The 16,355-nt window shown below is 34.7% G+C and overlaps 1 protein-coding gene across 2 annotated transcripts in view; it reads left to right on the top strand.

Moving 5' to 3' along the window:
• Nucleotides 1-16,355, top strand: part of zgc:123010 (uncharacterized protein LOC641500 homolog) — a 76,073-nt gene that overhangs the window by 22,892 nt on the left and 36,826 nt on the right. For both annotated transcript variants that reach the window (XM_039774579.1, XM_039774570.1), the window contains exons 5-10: nucleotides 5,278-5,445; nucleotides 7,821-7,946; nucleotides 9,666-9,708; nucleotides 11,547-11,637; nucleotides 11,772-11,913; nucleotides 12,038-12,142. In XM_039774579.1, coding sequence (XP_039630513.1) covers nucleotides 5,278-5,445; nucleotides 7,821-7,946; nucleotides 9,666-9,708; nucleotides 11,547-11,637; nucleotides 11,772-11,913; nucleotides 12,038-12,142 — 675 coding nt within the window. The remainder of the gene's footprint in view (nucleotides 1-5,277; nucleotides 5,446-7,820; nucleotides 7,947-9,665; nucleotides 9,709-11,546; nucleotides 11,638-11,771; nucleotides 11,914-12,037; nucleotides 12,143-16,355) is intronic.

Below are 16,355 nucleotides of genomic sequence, written 5' to 3'. Positions count from 1 at the left end.
CCTCCCACCTTGTCTGTGCTCCCTACTGCCGCATGCCTATCATCCTGCTGATTCAATCCTCCTCCAAACCAACTCTCACCTTCTCCAGAACTAGATGGCCTCTGTTCTTGCCATACGTCTTGCCGTAACAAGGTTGAGAGATTGCTCCCAAACCCACCCACGAGATCCTTGTGTTTCAAATGAGACTCTGCTAGCTTCAGACTTTTCTGGGCTCTCCACTTTCTACCTGTCCATACCATGGTGCCTGCTAATCCTGTTCTGGAGTCCCGATAGAGCAGAGCCTCTCTTGTGCTCAACACTTTAAATTCTTCTTCAAGGCTGCTTATAGGGGACTGGAGCTTACTGCTCTTCTCATACAGTGTTGTACTGATTAAACTGTGTGGCAAACACTGCCACCTGTGGAGGTAACAACTGATCTTCTTTTCCAGGGTCTCAACAATTGATATAGTCCCCTCATATACCAGCAGAAGCCAGAGGACACGGGCAAGATGCCATGTTGGTATAAACAAGCCTTGAACCTACTAAGTAAGCCAGATTAGTTTACTGTGGTGAGCTAAGTCCTCAAGCTTCTTGACCGTTGCTTACATGGGCATTGTATCTCTAAGGCTACAGTCAAAGACCTTGCCGAGTCTTGTGAATGGTTTCTCTGTGATGGATGGTATTGAAATGCCATCCACAAAAAAGAGAAAGTTGTCCATCATTTTTCCCCTCTTCAGCACCATGGGCCTGGATTCTGCTGGTTTGAAGCTTATTCTTGCCCAGGAGATGAGGTTCTCCAGGCCCTGGAGGATTCACCTGCCACCAAGCACAGAAGTAGTGGTGACAGTCAGGTCATCCATGTATGTTCTGATGGGGAGCTGGTGCCAGACTTGGACAGTGGGCCTCTGGACTCAGCCACAACTGCCTTGACCATCATGTTCATAGCAAGGGCGAATAGAATAACTGAGATGGTACACCCAGTGATGACCCCTTTCCAAGTGGGTGCCAGTCAGATGTTAAGTTCCTAGTTGTTACTCTAAGCCTGAAGTTCCTATAGTAGTTGAGGATGAGGTCTTTGATCACGCTGGGTACATGTTGTCGATCTAGAGCAGTTTCAACCAGCTTGTGGGGTATTTAGCCATACGTGTTGGCAAGATCAAGCCACACCACAACTAGTTCTCCCTTCCTGTCATTTGCCTTCCTGATCAGCTGGGTCAAGTATGTTCTAGGCACCCTGGAACTCCAGCAATTCCAACTTTCTTTACCAAGTTGTTAGTGTTACCCATTCTGTAGGAAGAAATCTGTCATTCGTCTTGATAGCATGCTGAAGAAGATCCTCCTCTCCACAATGAGAAGTGAGATGGATCTGAACTGTTCCAGCTTAGCTGAATTCTCTTTGGGTATCCAGACACCCTCTGCCTGCCTCCACTGTTCTTCTGCCACCCCCTTCAGCAAATCACTAGCAGCAAATGTTGCTTGTTCATTTTTTTTATAACAAAATGAAATTATGTAGGGCTATTGTTCAGTGACCATAAAAATACTAAAATAAATAAAATTATCTTAAAATGCATGCTTTTATAACTAGTAAAATATGTACAGAAAATAATTTTCCATAATACATTTGGCAAAGAAAACAATAAAATGCTTCTCATAATTATAAGCTATGATATTGTTTATTTTCTTCTGTAATGTGTTGATGTAGTTTAAAATAAAAAGCAGGTTAGATGGATTGGTGATTCTAAATTGGCCCTAGTGTGTGCTTGGTGTGTAGGTGTGTTTGTGTGTGTCCTGGATGGTTGGTTGGAAGGTATTTTTCACCATTTGTGTAACAAAATATATATTCTTACACTTTGATTCAATTATTTTTATTATTATTAGCAGTTATATACTGTCAGTTAGTCATTGTCCAACCCGCTATATCCTAACACAGGGTCACGGGGGTCTGCTGGAGCCAATCCCAGCCAACACAGGGCGCAAGGCAGGAACAAATTCCCGGGCAGGTCACACAAACACACACACACACCAAGCGCACATTAGGAACAATTTAGGATCGGCAATGCACCTAACCTGCATGTCTTTGGACTGTGGGAGGAAACCCACGCAGACACGGGGAGAACATGCAAACTCCACGCAGGGAGGACCTGGGAAGCGAACCCGGGTCTCCTAATTGCAAGGCAGCAGCACTACCACTGCGCCAGTTATATAGTGCCTAAATGTAAATATACATGCACTTATGGGTTTAATACATTTTAATCATTAATTGCACTACAACTTATTTTGCCATTTAAATATACAATTTTTAATACAGGTCTTTCTAAAAAAAAATGTATTTATTTATTTTTAACAGTGTTTCAGTTACACGTCTAATTTTTTACGTGTAATTATAAATGTGAATTACCGTTTTAATTGTTAGTGTTTTTTTTCTTGCTAAAACCTAAAACGCAAAAAATAATAAATATAGTACCAGCCTTTAAATCTGTCAAATTTTCTAAGAGCCTTGCATCTTCATGATAAAAATAACAGGCTTAACAAGTTTACAAGTAAAATTGACAAATCTTGCTTTTAACCTAATAAGCCTATTGTTTACTAAGCAGTAATTTCAAATTCTCTTTTTATCTTTTAATAATTTGAACATGTACGCTGCTATACTTAATATAAGGTCACTCATTGTCCACACTCGGACAAGTAGTGTATATGTTTTAATTAAAGAACAAAATAAAAGGTCTGAAATTCATTAAAGTAGTTTTTCTTGCAGCTGGTCTAATGTTACAGCGTGACTGCTCCAATTTCTTTTTCTCAGTTTAGTACTCCGTTTTTTTAATGTAAAGGATAATTTTCCAATCTTTTCTGAAACTGGTAAAGTCTACCTTACTGCACTCTTTTTACAGGAAGATCGCAGCAAAAAAATTACCATAATACCTCAGGTGAAGGAACACATCATCTATATTCCTGTAAAGCTTAGAAAAGCAGAAGTTGGAAAAAATAAAATCACATTTTGTAATCAGCCAATTTATCAATCACCAATTGAGTCTTTTGTAGTGAAAACTGGCTGAATTAGATTGATGGCTGATCGATCAGAGCATTACTAACTAAAAAGCACATATAACAAAAACACAGATGTAACATTAAACTAAAAGCAGACCATGTACATGGTAATGTAACCTTTTTTCTAAATACTTAATATTTTAAAGCATCAAAAATAATAGTTGTGGATTCCAGAAGTTTTATGTCAATTGGTGGTCTATTATCCTTACTGCACCATGTCAGAGGTAAATAATGATGATTTCCGTAGCATACTGTGGATCCGTCAAAAGATGATAATGAACTGAATGGTACTATGTTCTGTAAAGTGAATTTGTAGGTACATGTGGGTCAAGAAAAGATCCTGATGTGAAATTTGAAAATCTCCATAGTCGACTATGCAGTGCAGCAACTTATCATTTGCATAATTGTGAATTTAAATTGCTAAACTGCCATTTTAAATTTCCAATTCCATATTTGGTTACATCCCAACAAGATGCATCAGTTGAGAAAGTCTTATTTTTTTCACCATTAAAGGCCATTATCTTTCTGTTTTAGTTCTATATTTATAATGAAATGATCCAACTCTAGGATCATTATTAAATATGAAAGCATTGGCCTTCTGGTAAATCGTTTAAAATGTCTATGAACAAACACTACTGTATTGCCTACCATGAGTATGTCTCTTGTTTATAGATATTGAAATGTTGCCTAATTGAGACAATAGTTAGGACCCTACATGTTTGTTGGTTACATTGGTTATTGTGAAGGTAGTTGATACAGTTTAGATATCAACAGTATCATTTCATACAGCATTTTGCATTTTGGGCAGGATAGCAGCCTTTAGCAGTAAAACAGGTTAAGTGTAAATCTATCTAGGGGAGTTGGGGAGTTGTAGGTATAACAGTGTAATTCTACAATGATTTTAAGATTTTTGCCAATCATAAAAAAATACATGTTTGCAAGTTTACAGGTATGTCACTGAAATATAGCAGCAATAATATAATCTACTATATTTGTGTTTTTGTTTTTTTTTTTTTCTTCTATATTACATTGTTAGGACATTGATTAATCTTGCTGAACTGGAAGAACCCGAATGCATTATCCATGACTCAATGTGAAAAGATATTTTATATTACATAAAACTTTGCAATATTAAATTACACTTTGCATAACTGTGGAGAGCTTTATTTGAGTCTGGAAAGAATTCATTAATATTATTCTAAATTAAGTTTAAAATAAGTTTATGTTTGCTCTTACCAACGTTTCTGATCAGCTCCTATTGTTTTAATCAATAAGAGGATGTATAACGAAACTGCATTTTCTTCATTTTATTTTGTTATTCATTAGCTGTCTAAGGGTGGGGTTTTAATAACACATTGAGCTATTTTTTTTCTCTTTTTTGTTTATAGCATTGTGTGTGTGTTATAACACTTGTTACACGTATTTTTGAAAATAGAATTAAAAAGGATAATTCAAATACATAATTTAGCACAAGAAGGTTTTATCTTTTTAAAAACAGGCTGAAATTACAAAGGATTAGACTTATAAAAAAGAATTTATAATCAATTAATTAACAGTGTGTTTATACTATTAATTTTAAGTCCATTTGTTTTAATGAATTCTAAATAACCATATGTGTGATGTTTTAGTGTTTAAAAAAAAAAAAATCAATTTTCTAAACTAATATACTATAACTTGATAAAGTTTCAAAGTTCAATTTATCTCTTAAATGACATACTATCAGCTAGACATTTTTTTTCTGCAATGATTTAAGCATTAACTATGTAAAAAATACGTACACTTTTGCAAATCTTACTGTTATTAGTAACATTATGTCTGTGTTTTATTTTAAATCTGGGTGACACATTGTTTCTGTAGTTACTACAAATGATTGAGCATTGTTGTCAAATATATTTTTTTCAAAACTGTGTATCCTGTGGTGAATATATTTGATTTATTTTATTTTTGTACAACTACTAAATAAATCCAAAGGTTTATTCTCATCTCCGTATGCTTCATTGAATATTCATTTACATAATATTACAGACCGGAAGAAGTACTGCTATACTTAGATTGTGTCTTTTAACATTTCTCTACCACATCAACAGAACTTGTAGTGTGTTTAACACAGGTTTGAGCTCATTCCTGCATACTGTAAAACTTGAAGCAATTATATAGGCAACACTTCTGACCGAAATGTATCCTTAGAAGTTTCTCATAGCCTGAGACAACTGTAGCAATATTTAACACAGTCATGTTTTTTTTTTTCTTCAGGAAGTGCAAAATACATGCAATATAGAAGAGCGAAATGCAGCTGAACATTTTGAAGAAAATGGACAGATTGAAATGGTTATTTTTCAACACAAGGAAGAATGTACGCTGCCCCTGGCACCCACAGGAAACAAAAACCTCCATAACTTTAAATATGACAGTACTGAAGAAGTGAGTAGTTTAGTTGATAAAACTAGTGAAGACTGACTGAGGTGTTCAGTCTGTTTTGGCAAAATAGACTCCTTCAGACTTTTGCCTAAATCATCGTGACAGTTATCAGGATAGAAGGAGAAAGGTGTTGAATTAGGTTTTTGATATAGCAAAGTGCTAAAGCCTAATTTACAGAATGTCTGTATGATTGTATGCTGTGTACAATATATGAAAATGAATATGCAAACTTGTATTTGTAAAACCTGAAATTGACATACCCATTTTTACACATAATCAGCCTGAAAAATAAGCATACAAACTCTCCTTTGTGCGCATACCTTGGAGGACTAATGCTTGCTTACTATCCTCCCAAAAATGATTGCCAGGCTGGGGAGACTGACTTTTTACGAAAGCTATAAGAAAGATAGATACTTTATTAATCCCTTGGGGAAATTGACATACTCCAGCAGCATACTGATAAAAAACAATATTAAATTAAAGAGACAATAACTTTGTATAATGTTAATGTTTACCCCTTACCCACAACAAACCCCGGGTGGTATTGAAGAGTCAAAAAACAAAATAACACAAAATATATTAGATTCAGCAAACATGAAGTGTGAAAACCTAAGAAAGGGCAAACAAATTGAAAGTAACATATTAATATAGACAGAAGGGAAATTCAGAAAGAGTACTGAGAGCAATTTCAATTACTTTTAAATTGTTTTCTTGATTTTGGAATGGACTATAAACACCTATTGGTCATATAAATATAGGGATATAGATATATATACAGATACATATAATTTGGAGAGAAATCTTTGAAGACCAAGGAATGTTGGATGTACTTGCTTAACTAGAGCTCTTCGCCAATGGCATATTACACAGAGAATGATTTCACTTTGGTTAGATCATGATGATGAACAAATCATCAGATATTATTGGATATGAAAAGTCATTCTTATGCTACTCTTCCAGCAGCTGCCCTTTGGAGATATATTCAGTTCAGTCAAGCTATTCAACTGGAGGTGCCATTTTGATCTGTACTCGGGTTCCCTGCGATAGGGACCTTTCAGAGAGAATTTGGAGATATGTGGGGAATACCTCATTGCTCTCAGTTGAATCTAGTTTAATTAATTTTGATTGCCCGGTCAGAGCCTATCAAGAAATATATTATTTTTTCCAGTAATCCCAATGCTTAGGGTACCCAATAAAATAGTTGATGTGTCCTTTTACCTCAGCCAGCTGATTTGGACAGAATTGTTTCTTTTGCTGTGTACTAACCATTTTAGCAGAGCTAAACACAGGCAATTTCTTTCCATTTATATGTTACAATATCCTCTATAGGGATAGTTGATGGTATTCTTTGAGTGGAGATGACATACAGTACATTTTCATGTGGATAAAATTTAGGATGGTGATATGTAAAAGGTTTTGAGTGATGAGAATGAATGATAATCATACATTCACATTTAGGATAATTCTATGCATGTATTTATAAATGAATCACCTGGATTTTTACTTAACTTTAATTTCACAGCACATTACGGAATCAAGAAAATGTACCCTGTCTTCCACTGTTATATGCTAAATTTGAAACTTTTCATGACTTGTTTTTAAAGTTGCTACTTTTCTTTCATTGACGTGTTTAACCATATCCAAATAATAAAAATAATAAATTCAAACCGAAGCAGAGGGTTAAATGATATTTTGCCAAATCAGAACATTTTTATGAAACACTTAGGTTGTTGTTAACACGCTTTTTATTATCCAGTACCCTTAATTGCCTACTTTAATTATAAACAGCTGAGTTTAGGTTTAATTGTGATCTTTTTATTTAGCCAGCCTCCAGTTAATAAGTGACAAAGGAACTGCCAGCTCTCCAACTAATGTGCTTCCATTTAACCATGAAGTATTTGTTTTGATAAAATGTTTTTGAAATAAATGAGAAAGAAGGGGAGGACCAAGAGGTACAAATCTTTTATGGACCAGAAAAATAGACAAATAGATAATATTCTCAGAAAATGAAAAATGTACAATGTGAGGAAGATTTGTCTTGAAAGAATGAAACCACTAACAAGCCATATTAAATGCCAAGTTTAATTGTCTGGTAGACTTGGCTTCTAATTATAAAACTGGTTGGAATGAATACCTGTCCTCAAGAACCATAACTTTGAACCCTTTGAGTAAGGTATTATCCTGTGTATAAATCCTGCCTGTATTTTTTTCAGTTAAACAGAAGTTAAACTTAAATTCAATTATGTATGTAAGTGCTTCACAACATTATGGTCTTAATTGTAAAAGTACTAAAACTTGGAAAAAGCTTGGGTTAAAAAACCATCTACTGTACCTGTTGGTAAAACATTGTTTTATTTCTTAATACTTTGTTACCACAGGAGCCAGAGTGGGACGTCAACAGCGCCTTTGTAGCCAATGCAGCCAGTCACATTAAACCAAAGAGCACAACCAAAGTGATGTGCAAATCCAAAGAAAATAAAGAAAATGAGACCAAAGAAAAGGGGGTAAGCATCCCTAGCTGTCTTCCCTGTCCTCCTTTTCATATATACACTTGGAGAAAGTTATAGTATCTACAAAAATCAATTTGCATAAAAAGTTTTCAAAAGTATAAAAAAAAGAGTGCTGTGACATGCTTCTGTCTGAGCAGAGATGTACCTCGTGAGATGAAGAGATCTTTCAGATCACTGTTCCTTGATAACAGGTATACTTAATTTAGCTGACATTCACAGATTCCATTCTTAGCAGAACACATTCTTAAGTCAACACTCAGTGGTGGAAATTTCAAAAAGAAATAAAACACCTTTTAAAAATATTATCATCAAAACAATCATCACAGTATCTTTTTGAAAAAGAAAATCTGGAAGATGGTTTTTGCAGGAAATGCAGAAGGCCTTGGTTTGCCCTGCAAGAAAAGCATTGCTTGTTGGAGATTTTTAGGAGGTACAAAAGAATGCTGGCAATAGCATAATGATTTTAGGAAGAAAAACAGTATAAGATATTTCATTTTTGAGCAGCTTCTCAAGCTGGATTCCTATTAAATTCTGTGCAGTTCAACTCATATGGCTTACAGGCATGCAAGGACAAGTGCACTTGTGTGAACTGCCTGTGCATTGATGCATATCAATGCATAACAAAGATGTACGAAGGCAGAAGTAGCAACAATGGTTTTTAAAGAGATCTTTTAAAATGTCTGCTGAATAGGAATTTGAAGAATACTGACTTGTTAAACAATACATTGCTCATTCTAAAACCATTGGTTGGATTAAAATGAAGTACATATCCAGCCAATCAGTTTGTACTGTATTTATTACCATCTCTCTAACAGTAGCACAATTTAAAGCACTTGGTAAGTAGCTTGTTAATACTGTGTGAAGTAACCCCTAATGATTTATCAGTAAAATAGCATGCAGTAATGTTAAGCTTGGTGCATTTTGTTGATGAAAAGTGCAGAAAACTTTGGAGTGCAAAAGCTTTTAATTTGTAATTTAGTAATTTCAGAGAAACATATAAACATAATCCCATGTGATGGTTTCCATGTTACTCAAATGTTCCTGTAATTCAAAGTACGTTGTATAAAATTATGCCATGGTTGTGGCTACCATAATCTATGCTTTCCTCTGGAAAAGATGTATATGCTGAAGTAGTGAGTTTGTCAGTAGAATTTACATTGTCCATCTCCAGAATGTCCATGTACAGTTGTGAATGACCTTAAATATTTTCCAGGGGTATTAATAAATCGAATTAATGTAGAAAACAAAATACAAAAATGTATTAGGAAATCTTCTGATTTTGGCTTTAAAAGTTTATTTCCCTTTGAACAACTAGCACTTACACGGCCAATACATTTTTATTTTCTATTTGTAGGAAAACACAGTTGAATTGCAGTTATTGCTTGTCTTATTACGTTTTCTAATAAAGTATTTGTCACATAATACATGAGTGTACTAACATGGAGAGGGCGATGAAAATTAACAGTTTTGTTTCCTTTTTCTTGTTGTCTTACATCTTACTATAAGCATTTTGTCATGCTACTTGGCTTTCTGAGGAAACATTTTGGCTTTCATTTGTGATTCCATCAATGATCCTCAGAAGATTCTTCTTTTATGGAATCATAATGTCATAATAATGCATATTGTGGCATAGGATTCTAATTGTTCATTCTTGGCCTTCTCACTGAAAGTACTATATAAAAACTGCAGACTGATGTCAAATCACTATTTTAGGTGAACCTTACGGATTCAGTTAAAAGAAGCACACCATTTGCAGGTGAGGAATGTTTGTTTTCCATATGGCTATTATTGTGTGTTGTGGTTTTTGTTTTTTCTTATTTGAACAGTGATATAGAGGCTTTTTTCTATGGTAATGCAGGTACTAAAGATATGGCTACCAAATTTTTAAATGGACAGATTTCAGCCACTTATTCTATATAACTGTGATAACTTTTCTCAGTGTTTACCACACCCTCTTTTATGAATTTATATTAGAATACAGTGGACCCATGACTTACGAACTCAATTATTTCGCGAGGGCTGATTGTAACTCAAGTTGGTTGTAAGTCAAGACTATTTTTTATCCATAAGAAATAATGGAAATACCCATAATGCGCTCAGAACCTCCCACAGCAACACTTACTATGTGCATAATTTACCAAAACACCAATAATTTTTCTAATGTACTAACCAAAAAGTTATAAAAAGTGCCAAGACTACCAGAAACAACAATTTCAAACTGTACTTACCATTTAATTTGACATCTTTGGGCTGCAGGAAGGGAGGAGGAAGAGGAGAATGAAACGGAAGGTGGTTATTGTCTACAAGGAGCCTCCTTATGCAAATCTTTTCTTTGTAAAATTGTCAAAATGGTGGATTTCGACATGCTGTACATGTTAGCGAGATCGGTCACGAACGCTACTCTCATATTTCAGCACAATTTCCTTCTTCGTTTCGATTGTGATCACTGTTTCTCATGTTAATAATGACAGTAGTCGAGCACTCAGTTCAAAGCTGGTCGTGTTGTTAACTGCTATAATAATACACTCCAAAGCAAGCCGGTGCTGACTCAGCCTGATGACATCATCATGTGCTGCGCCAGCCCGCTAGCTAACATCCCTTAACAATCGCTTTCTTTACCTTTGTTACCTTCTCTTCCTTCCTTAGCAGTTATGCGTCTTGCTTGCCATGGTCTTAGTGAATTATATATATATAGATAAATCACTGCACTGACTGAAATTACATCCACAAACACATGTATCTGGGCTCTGACTGACGCTTACGAATGCTCTCAGCTGTTTGTTTACAATCGCACAAGTGGATACACATGACCACATTCGGGTCGTAACTCAAGATGTTGGTCGTAAATCAAAACAAAAATTTTGGTCGTAAATCAAGTTCTTCGTATGTCAGGCCGGTCGTATGTCAAGGGCCGACTGTATATTATTTATTGCTTCATATCTACATTGTTGTTTTTCCTCCCTTTCTGCACTGACAATGCCTTCCCCTTTCATAATGCTGGGATAGAGTTTGGCTCATAATTTTGCAATGTAAAAGAGCTGGTTCAGTGAATGTATGGATGTATTAACATTTGCAGTTGATTTGTATTCTAAATAAGGAAACTGTTAAAGATAACTCTTAAATTCCTGCTTGCAGTTTCAGACCAGTGAATGGAAAAAATTTATATTTATACTGAAAGCATCTAAATGTCTTTACTCCACATGTCAAGCACACATAAAATGTACTGTATATATAAGTTTTCACAATAATTGGGTTTTGCTTTTTAAGACCTATCTGTTAAGTATAAAACTAAAATAAACTGTGTACAGGCACAAAGACAATAAGGTAGTTAAACAAACATTAAACATAAATTCAGGATGTGATGAGAATTACTACATTATGTGATTTATTATTATTATTTTTTTTTTCTCTCTTTCATTTAATATAGACTTCCAAACAAGTACAATTGTACTTACAATTGTAAACTTTTGCTCTTTTATACTGTTTGGATGAATGGCATTTACTCAGTGTTTCAGAAAATGTTAATATTTTATAAGTAATTTTGTTTGACGCTGCAGTTTTAACATTAATGCAAAGTTGTTTTTCTTCTGTTAGAAAAAGGGATCAAATATGTGGAAAAAGGAGATTTTCCTCAGGCTATAGTGATGTTTACAGAGGCTCTTAAATTTGACCCAAGAGATTACAGGTAGAGCATGTATATTTTTCTCTATTTTATTTTTCTTTGAGAATCTCAGTTTTATTTTTATTTTATTTTTTTTAAGATGTGTTGGCTAATACAACATAAAGATTATTTTCTGTTTAAAATTTTCCTGTATATAGATTTTTTGGCAATCGCTCTTACTGCTACCATTGTCTTGGACAGTATGATAGTGCCTTAAGTGATGCTGAAAAATCGATCCAGCTTGCACCTACCTGGCCAAAAGGTTATTTCCGTAAAGGGAGAGCATTGCTTGATCTGAAGGTATGTATGTTGTGGCTCTTTTTGGCATATGTAAAGCATTTTTTAAATAGCTTATGGTAGCAAATAGAAAATTCAGAAATGGTTTTGCCACAATCAACAATTTTGTTCTTTCTGTTTACTTTAGAGGTACAGTGAAGCAGTGGCAGCCTTTGAAATGGTTTTAGAACTAGATCATGCTTGCCAGGAGGCAGAGAAAGAACTTTATGCCTGCCAAGTGCAACAGCTTATGGTGCGTACAAGTTTTATTAATGGCATATTTGCAATTTTTTTTGTAATGTATAACAGTACTGGTGGCATACTTTAAAGGTCACTTCATTCAGAACAATCTTTAGATGCTAGTAAAAAAAATCTACGTCTTCATTTTAGCTTCTATCATCAGGATTACACTCCCAGTAACAGGGTTCGCAACCCCTTTTTCTTAGCACATCACACACAGGAATTGTAATAACATCCAGACTATTTTAATATCTCTGAAATGCTTTTTAAGATGTATTAAATAAGTTTCCAAGTATCTTAAAATAGCTTCCTGTCAACAATATATTTCAAGATATCTCAAAATTATATCTTTCTTATTTCGAGATATGTCAAATTCATTTCAGAGAGACAGGAAGTCCCATTGGAACATAGGCAATTCTGAGATATCTTGCATTGCTTTTTAAATTTCGCAGTATCCTAAAGACTTATTTTAAGATATCTTAAAATGTATTTGAAATATTTAAAAATCTACATAAACTTGAAATATGTTTTATACATTTTAAAATGTATTTATTGTATCCTGAAATAAACATAAGTCATTTCCTGATATCTTAAAATGCATTTTGAGATTTCTCCACATGTTAATTTGGCTGGCCATAGGTAAGAGAATTGTCCATTTACTACTTACCTTTACAGTATATCAAAGTTTACTGACAGTTGATTCTCCATAACACATCGTGATAAATGTGACGAAATTGTTCACACAGACACATTTCTGTTCAAGAGTATTCATCATCATAATGTCTAACACTCGGAAGGTAATAAATATATACCATGAATACTGCAAGTTTTAAAAGTTTTCATAATCAAAAGCTCCCTTTGGTTAGTCATGAATAACTAGGAATTATAAATAAAAAAAGATGCACACAAACAAAAAATACTCACTATCACAGAAACTAGTGCAGAGATGCATTTTCCACACAGTATTTTATTTATACATTATACATGGAAGAATGTTTTAACATTAAGTGAAAAATGTGCTACAGTCTGTTTCTTTACATTACCAAAAAGCATTTTATGCATACTACTGAGATCTACCCCATACACGCAGGTGAGTCAGCAGCCACAAAAGTTTGATGTATTATCATAATGCATGTAATTGCTTTGTCAGCAGCACCTTTGCCCATTCTGTAACAATTGGTTTCTCAGCAAGGTTATCCGCTCTATCGCTGGCAGGCAAATGTTGTGTCTGAAGTAACATCAGCTTTACCTGTTACTGTGTTTAGTGGCACATGATTGTAGCATACTGTATCTCTTGATTATTGTTATAGCCCACAAGACAGTTGTAAGCACAATCCTCTATTGATTGTGGCAACATGGATGTTCACCTTTTGCGTCTTCTAATTTAAGTATTTTTAAATAGTGAAAGTGCCTCTTGGAATGTGGTACATTGGCTCAAAATAATTGATTCGCTTCTGAAAGTCTTTGCTGTAAACCGTGTTGATTGCTAACATGTTTTTTTTTTTCTATCATCATATACACCCTGAGTGTGTGTCTTACCACAGCTTTTCCTCGATAGTGCTTCCATTATGGTAGAGTGCCAGTTTTGTATGTGATAAATCATTGTAAATTTGCTGCATTTGAATTGAAGCATAACACTATCTTTAGCAAACTTTGTCACCATTTTGCCAGAAATACTCATAGTCTGAACTACTATATTTAGCATGCTGTTTTTTTTTCTTCCTCTAGACATCAAATTAACTGACACTTTCAGTAACTTAAATAATTTCCTCATGTAGGTTTAATTTAAAGTGTTAAAAAAAAAAGTGCATTAGGACAATACTTTTTACTGTGCAAATTTAAATTATTGACATATTCAATGATTTTTCAGTATAAACTGTTAATGTAAGTTAATTGAACAGCAATTAAATCGATAATAAAATGTGTGCATTCTTGTAGCATCAGCCAAAAAGCAGCAACGTCTAAATAAGTGTTCAGAATTTTTTTAGTAAGAAGTTAACTGTCATTTGATTTAAAAGCTATTTTATTGTTAGGTGATCTCTCCATTTAGCGTATGCATTTATTATCTATTGTAAGAAAGAACACAGATAACACTGAAGAGCTGTGACACCTGTAGGCAAACACTGTATAATTCAAAGAAAACATTTGTTATAAACATGTTAAAACAAGGCTAATCAATTACAATTTCAGTTGGGGCAGATTCTCAAACCAAGAAATTTAGCTGGGCCAGACATTTTCAGCAGCCAGTAAGCAGCAAGTAATGACAATTTTTAAATCAATGGAAATATTTAAAAACAAGTAATGCTTATTCATTGTTTCTCTTTTACATTTGGTCACATTTGACACAGACACAGCAAAAATGTATTAAAAAAAGTGATAATTGAATAGAATCTGAGGTACTAGAAATACTTTTTCCCTCTTTTGAAATTAAAAAATAAATAAATAAATGGTTGCATCTGACCCAGGCACATCTCAAAGTATATAAAATCAAATAAGTATGCAGTATTAGCAATAACCTTTATTTTCCTTTTGAAATATGAGATCCTCCCCCAATTTAAATGGATGGTCATAACAGGCAAGGTGTTTTATTTTTCTTTTCATAGAACTTAAAATATTTCATTCACACGGTTTTAATCACTCATATGACAACTTACCTGAGTAAATGTGAACAAGGCACCACGTATGGCATGAAAGTGCATTGGCAAATTTATTTTAATGATTTGTCTTTAAAATGTCTTTGCACAGAGTTCCTGGGTGTCAAGTAATGAATTATAATTATTACTATTTTATTTATTTATTTTTTTGCACTAAATCTTATTTTTCATGTTTCTTTGTTGATGAACTCCCTTTTGAAGAATTTATTGGTAACAGAACATATAGTGCGCATGCTAAAATGACTGAAATAACAATTAACAAAGTGTCATTTTTGATACCATTTTAACAAAGTTTACTATCCGCTGTCAATCACAAAGCAGCCCGGTAAAATGACTGTAATACACTTGCAACCTTAAAACACAACAGGCATACAACTGCCCGTACATCTTTACTGACAGACAGGAATGCATTTTGCATGGACTATGCGTTAAATCAAAGATGCAAAGATATGTGAACAACAATCACGCCTTAGTGTGCCGTTCCAAATCAGAAGGTACAACTGAATTCCACAGTGCACAGATATATTCATAACAGGAAACCTATATGATGGGCAGATGAATTTCAAATGTTTTGCATGCCTACCTTTTGTCTTGATGACAGGTTATATCATATTCAGCCCTTCATTCATTATTCTGGCACAAGTGTAAGCAGCTTCTCGTTGAAATTCATGGACGTCCCATCAGCAGCGCCGTGTACTTGGAAATATTTTCCCACACATGTCTCCAAGTCTCATGATGTCATTTTCTCTGTGACTTCCTCACACCCAGCGCAGGACATAAACTAGCCTTTATGCAGCTCAGGGATATGCAAGGGGGAGCCCGTACTGACACATACGTTAATGACACATCCGCTTAACAATTTAAAAAAAAAAAAATGGCCATTTTGCATCTGTTACAGTATAATTTGTTTTAATTTTTAAATGATTTCATTCACAACTGGCAAACTAGAAACGATAATCGGCAAATCTTATTTTTGGTTGCATTTGAGACCATTTTAGTTGCAGTCTGGAGCTCTGGCAGCAGCACAAGCTGAGCCACTTAAAGGTTGCTTCTGGGCTGCATGTGGCCCACGGGACCACCTTTTGAATAGGCCTGCATTTAAAGAAAAGCAAAATGTCATTACAGATGCGAGTCTCTAAATAGACTACTCAAGATAGCAAAGCATCCACAAGGAAGAGGTGAATCCAGTCAGATGGACACCAGAATTAATGTCAAGAATGTTAAAGCTGCCAATCTTCAGGTCTCTTTAGTCAATGGCACGCTCTTGTGTTCAGACAGGAAATTACCATTATCTGAGCTAATACACATGCATGTGATAGGATTCCCCCACCATCAACCCAGAACGGTTGGGTTGGGCGTTCCAAAGTGCAAGGTCATGAATTCGTGAATGAGCATCAGCCTTGGCATGGAGAGAGCCCAGATGATGAAAGACTTTAAAATGAAAAGGTTACAGATTCAAGAACCACCTGGTAACAGGTTTTGACTCCGTGTGAAGAGGCCTCCACAGTAATGGAGCATGGTAAGTCATTAGAGTGACCTCACGACCCTGGAGGTAGTATTGCAACTGGTTAA

Source organism: Polypterus senegalus, chromosome 1, assembly GCF_016835505.1.
Source record: "Polypterus senegalus isolate Bchr_013 chromosome 1, ASM1683550v1, whole genome shotgun sequence".
NCBI classification, from domain to species: Eukaryota; Metazoa; Chordata; class Cladistia; order Polypteriformes; family Polypteridae; genus Polypterus; species Polypterus senegalus.
Note: the sequence above shows the minus strand (reverse complement) of the source record. Positions and strands in the feature narration are given on the sequence as shown.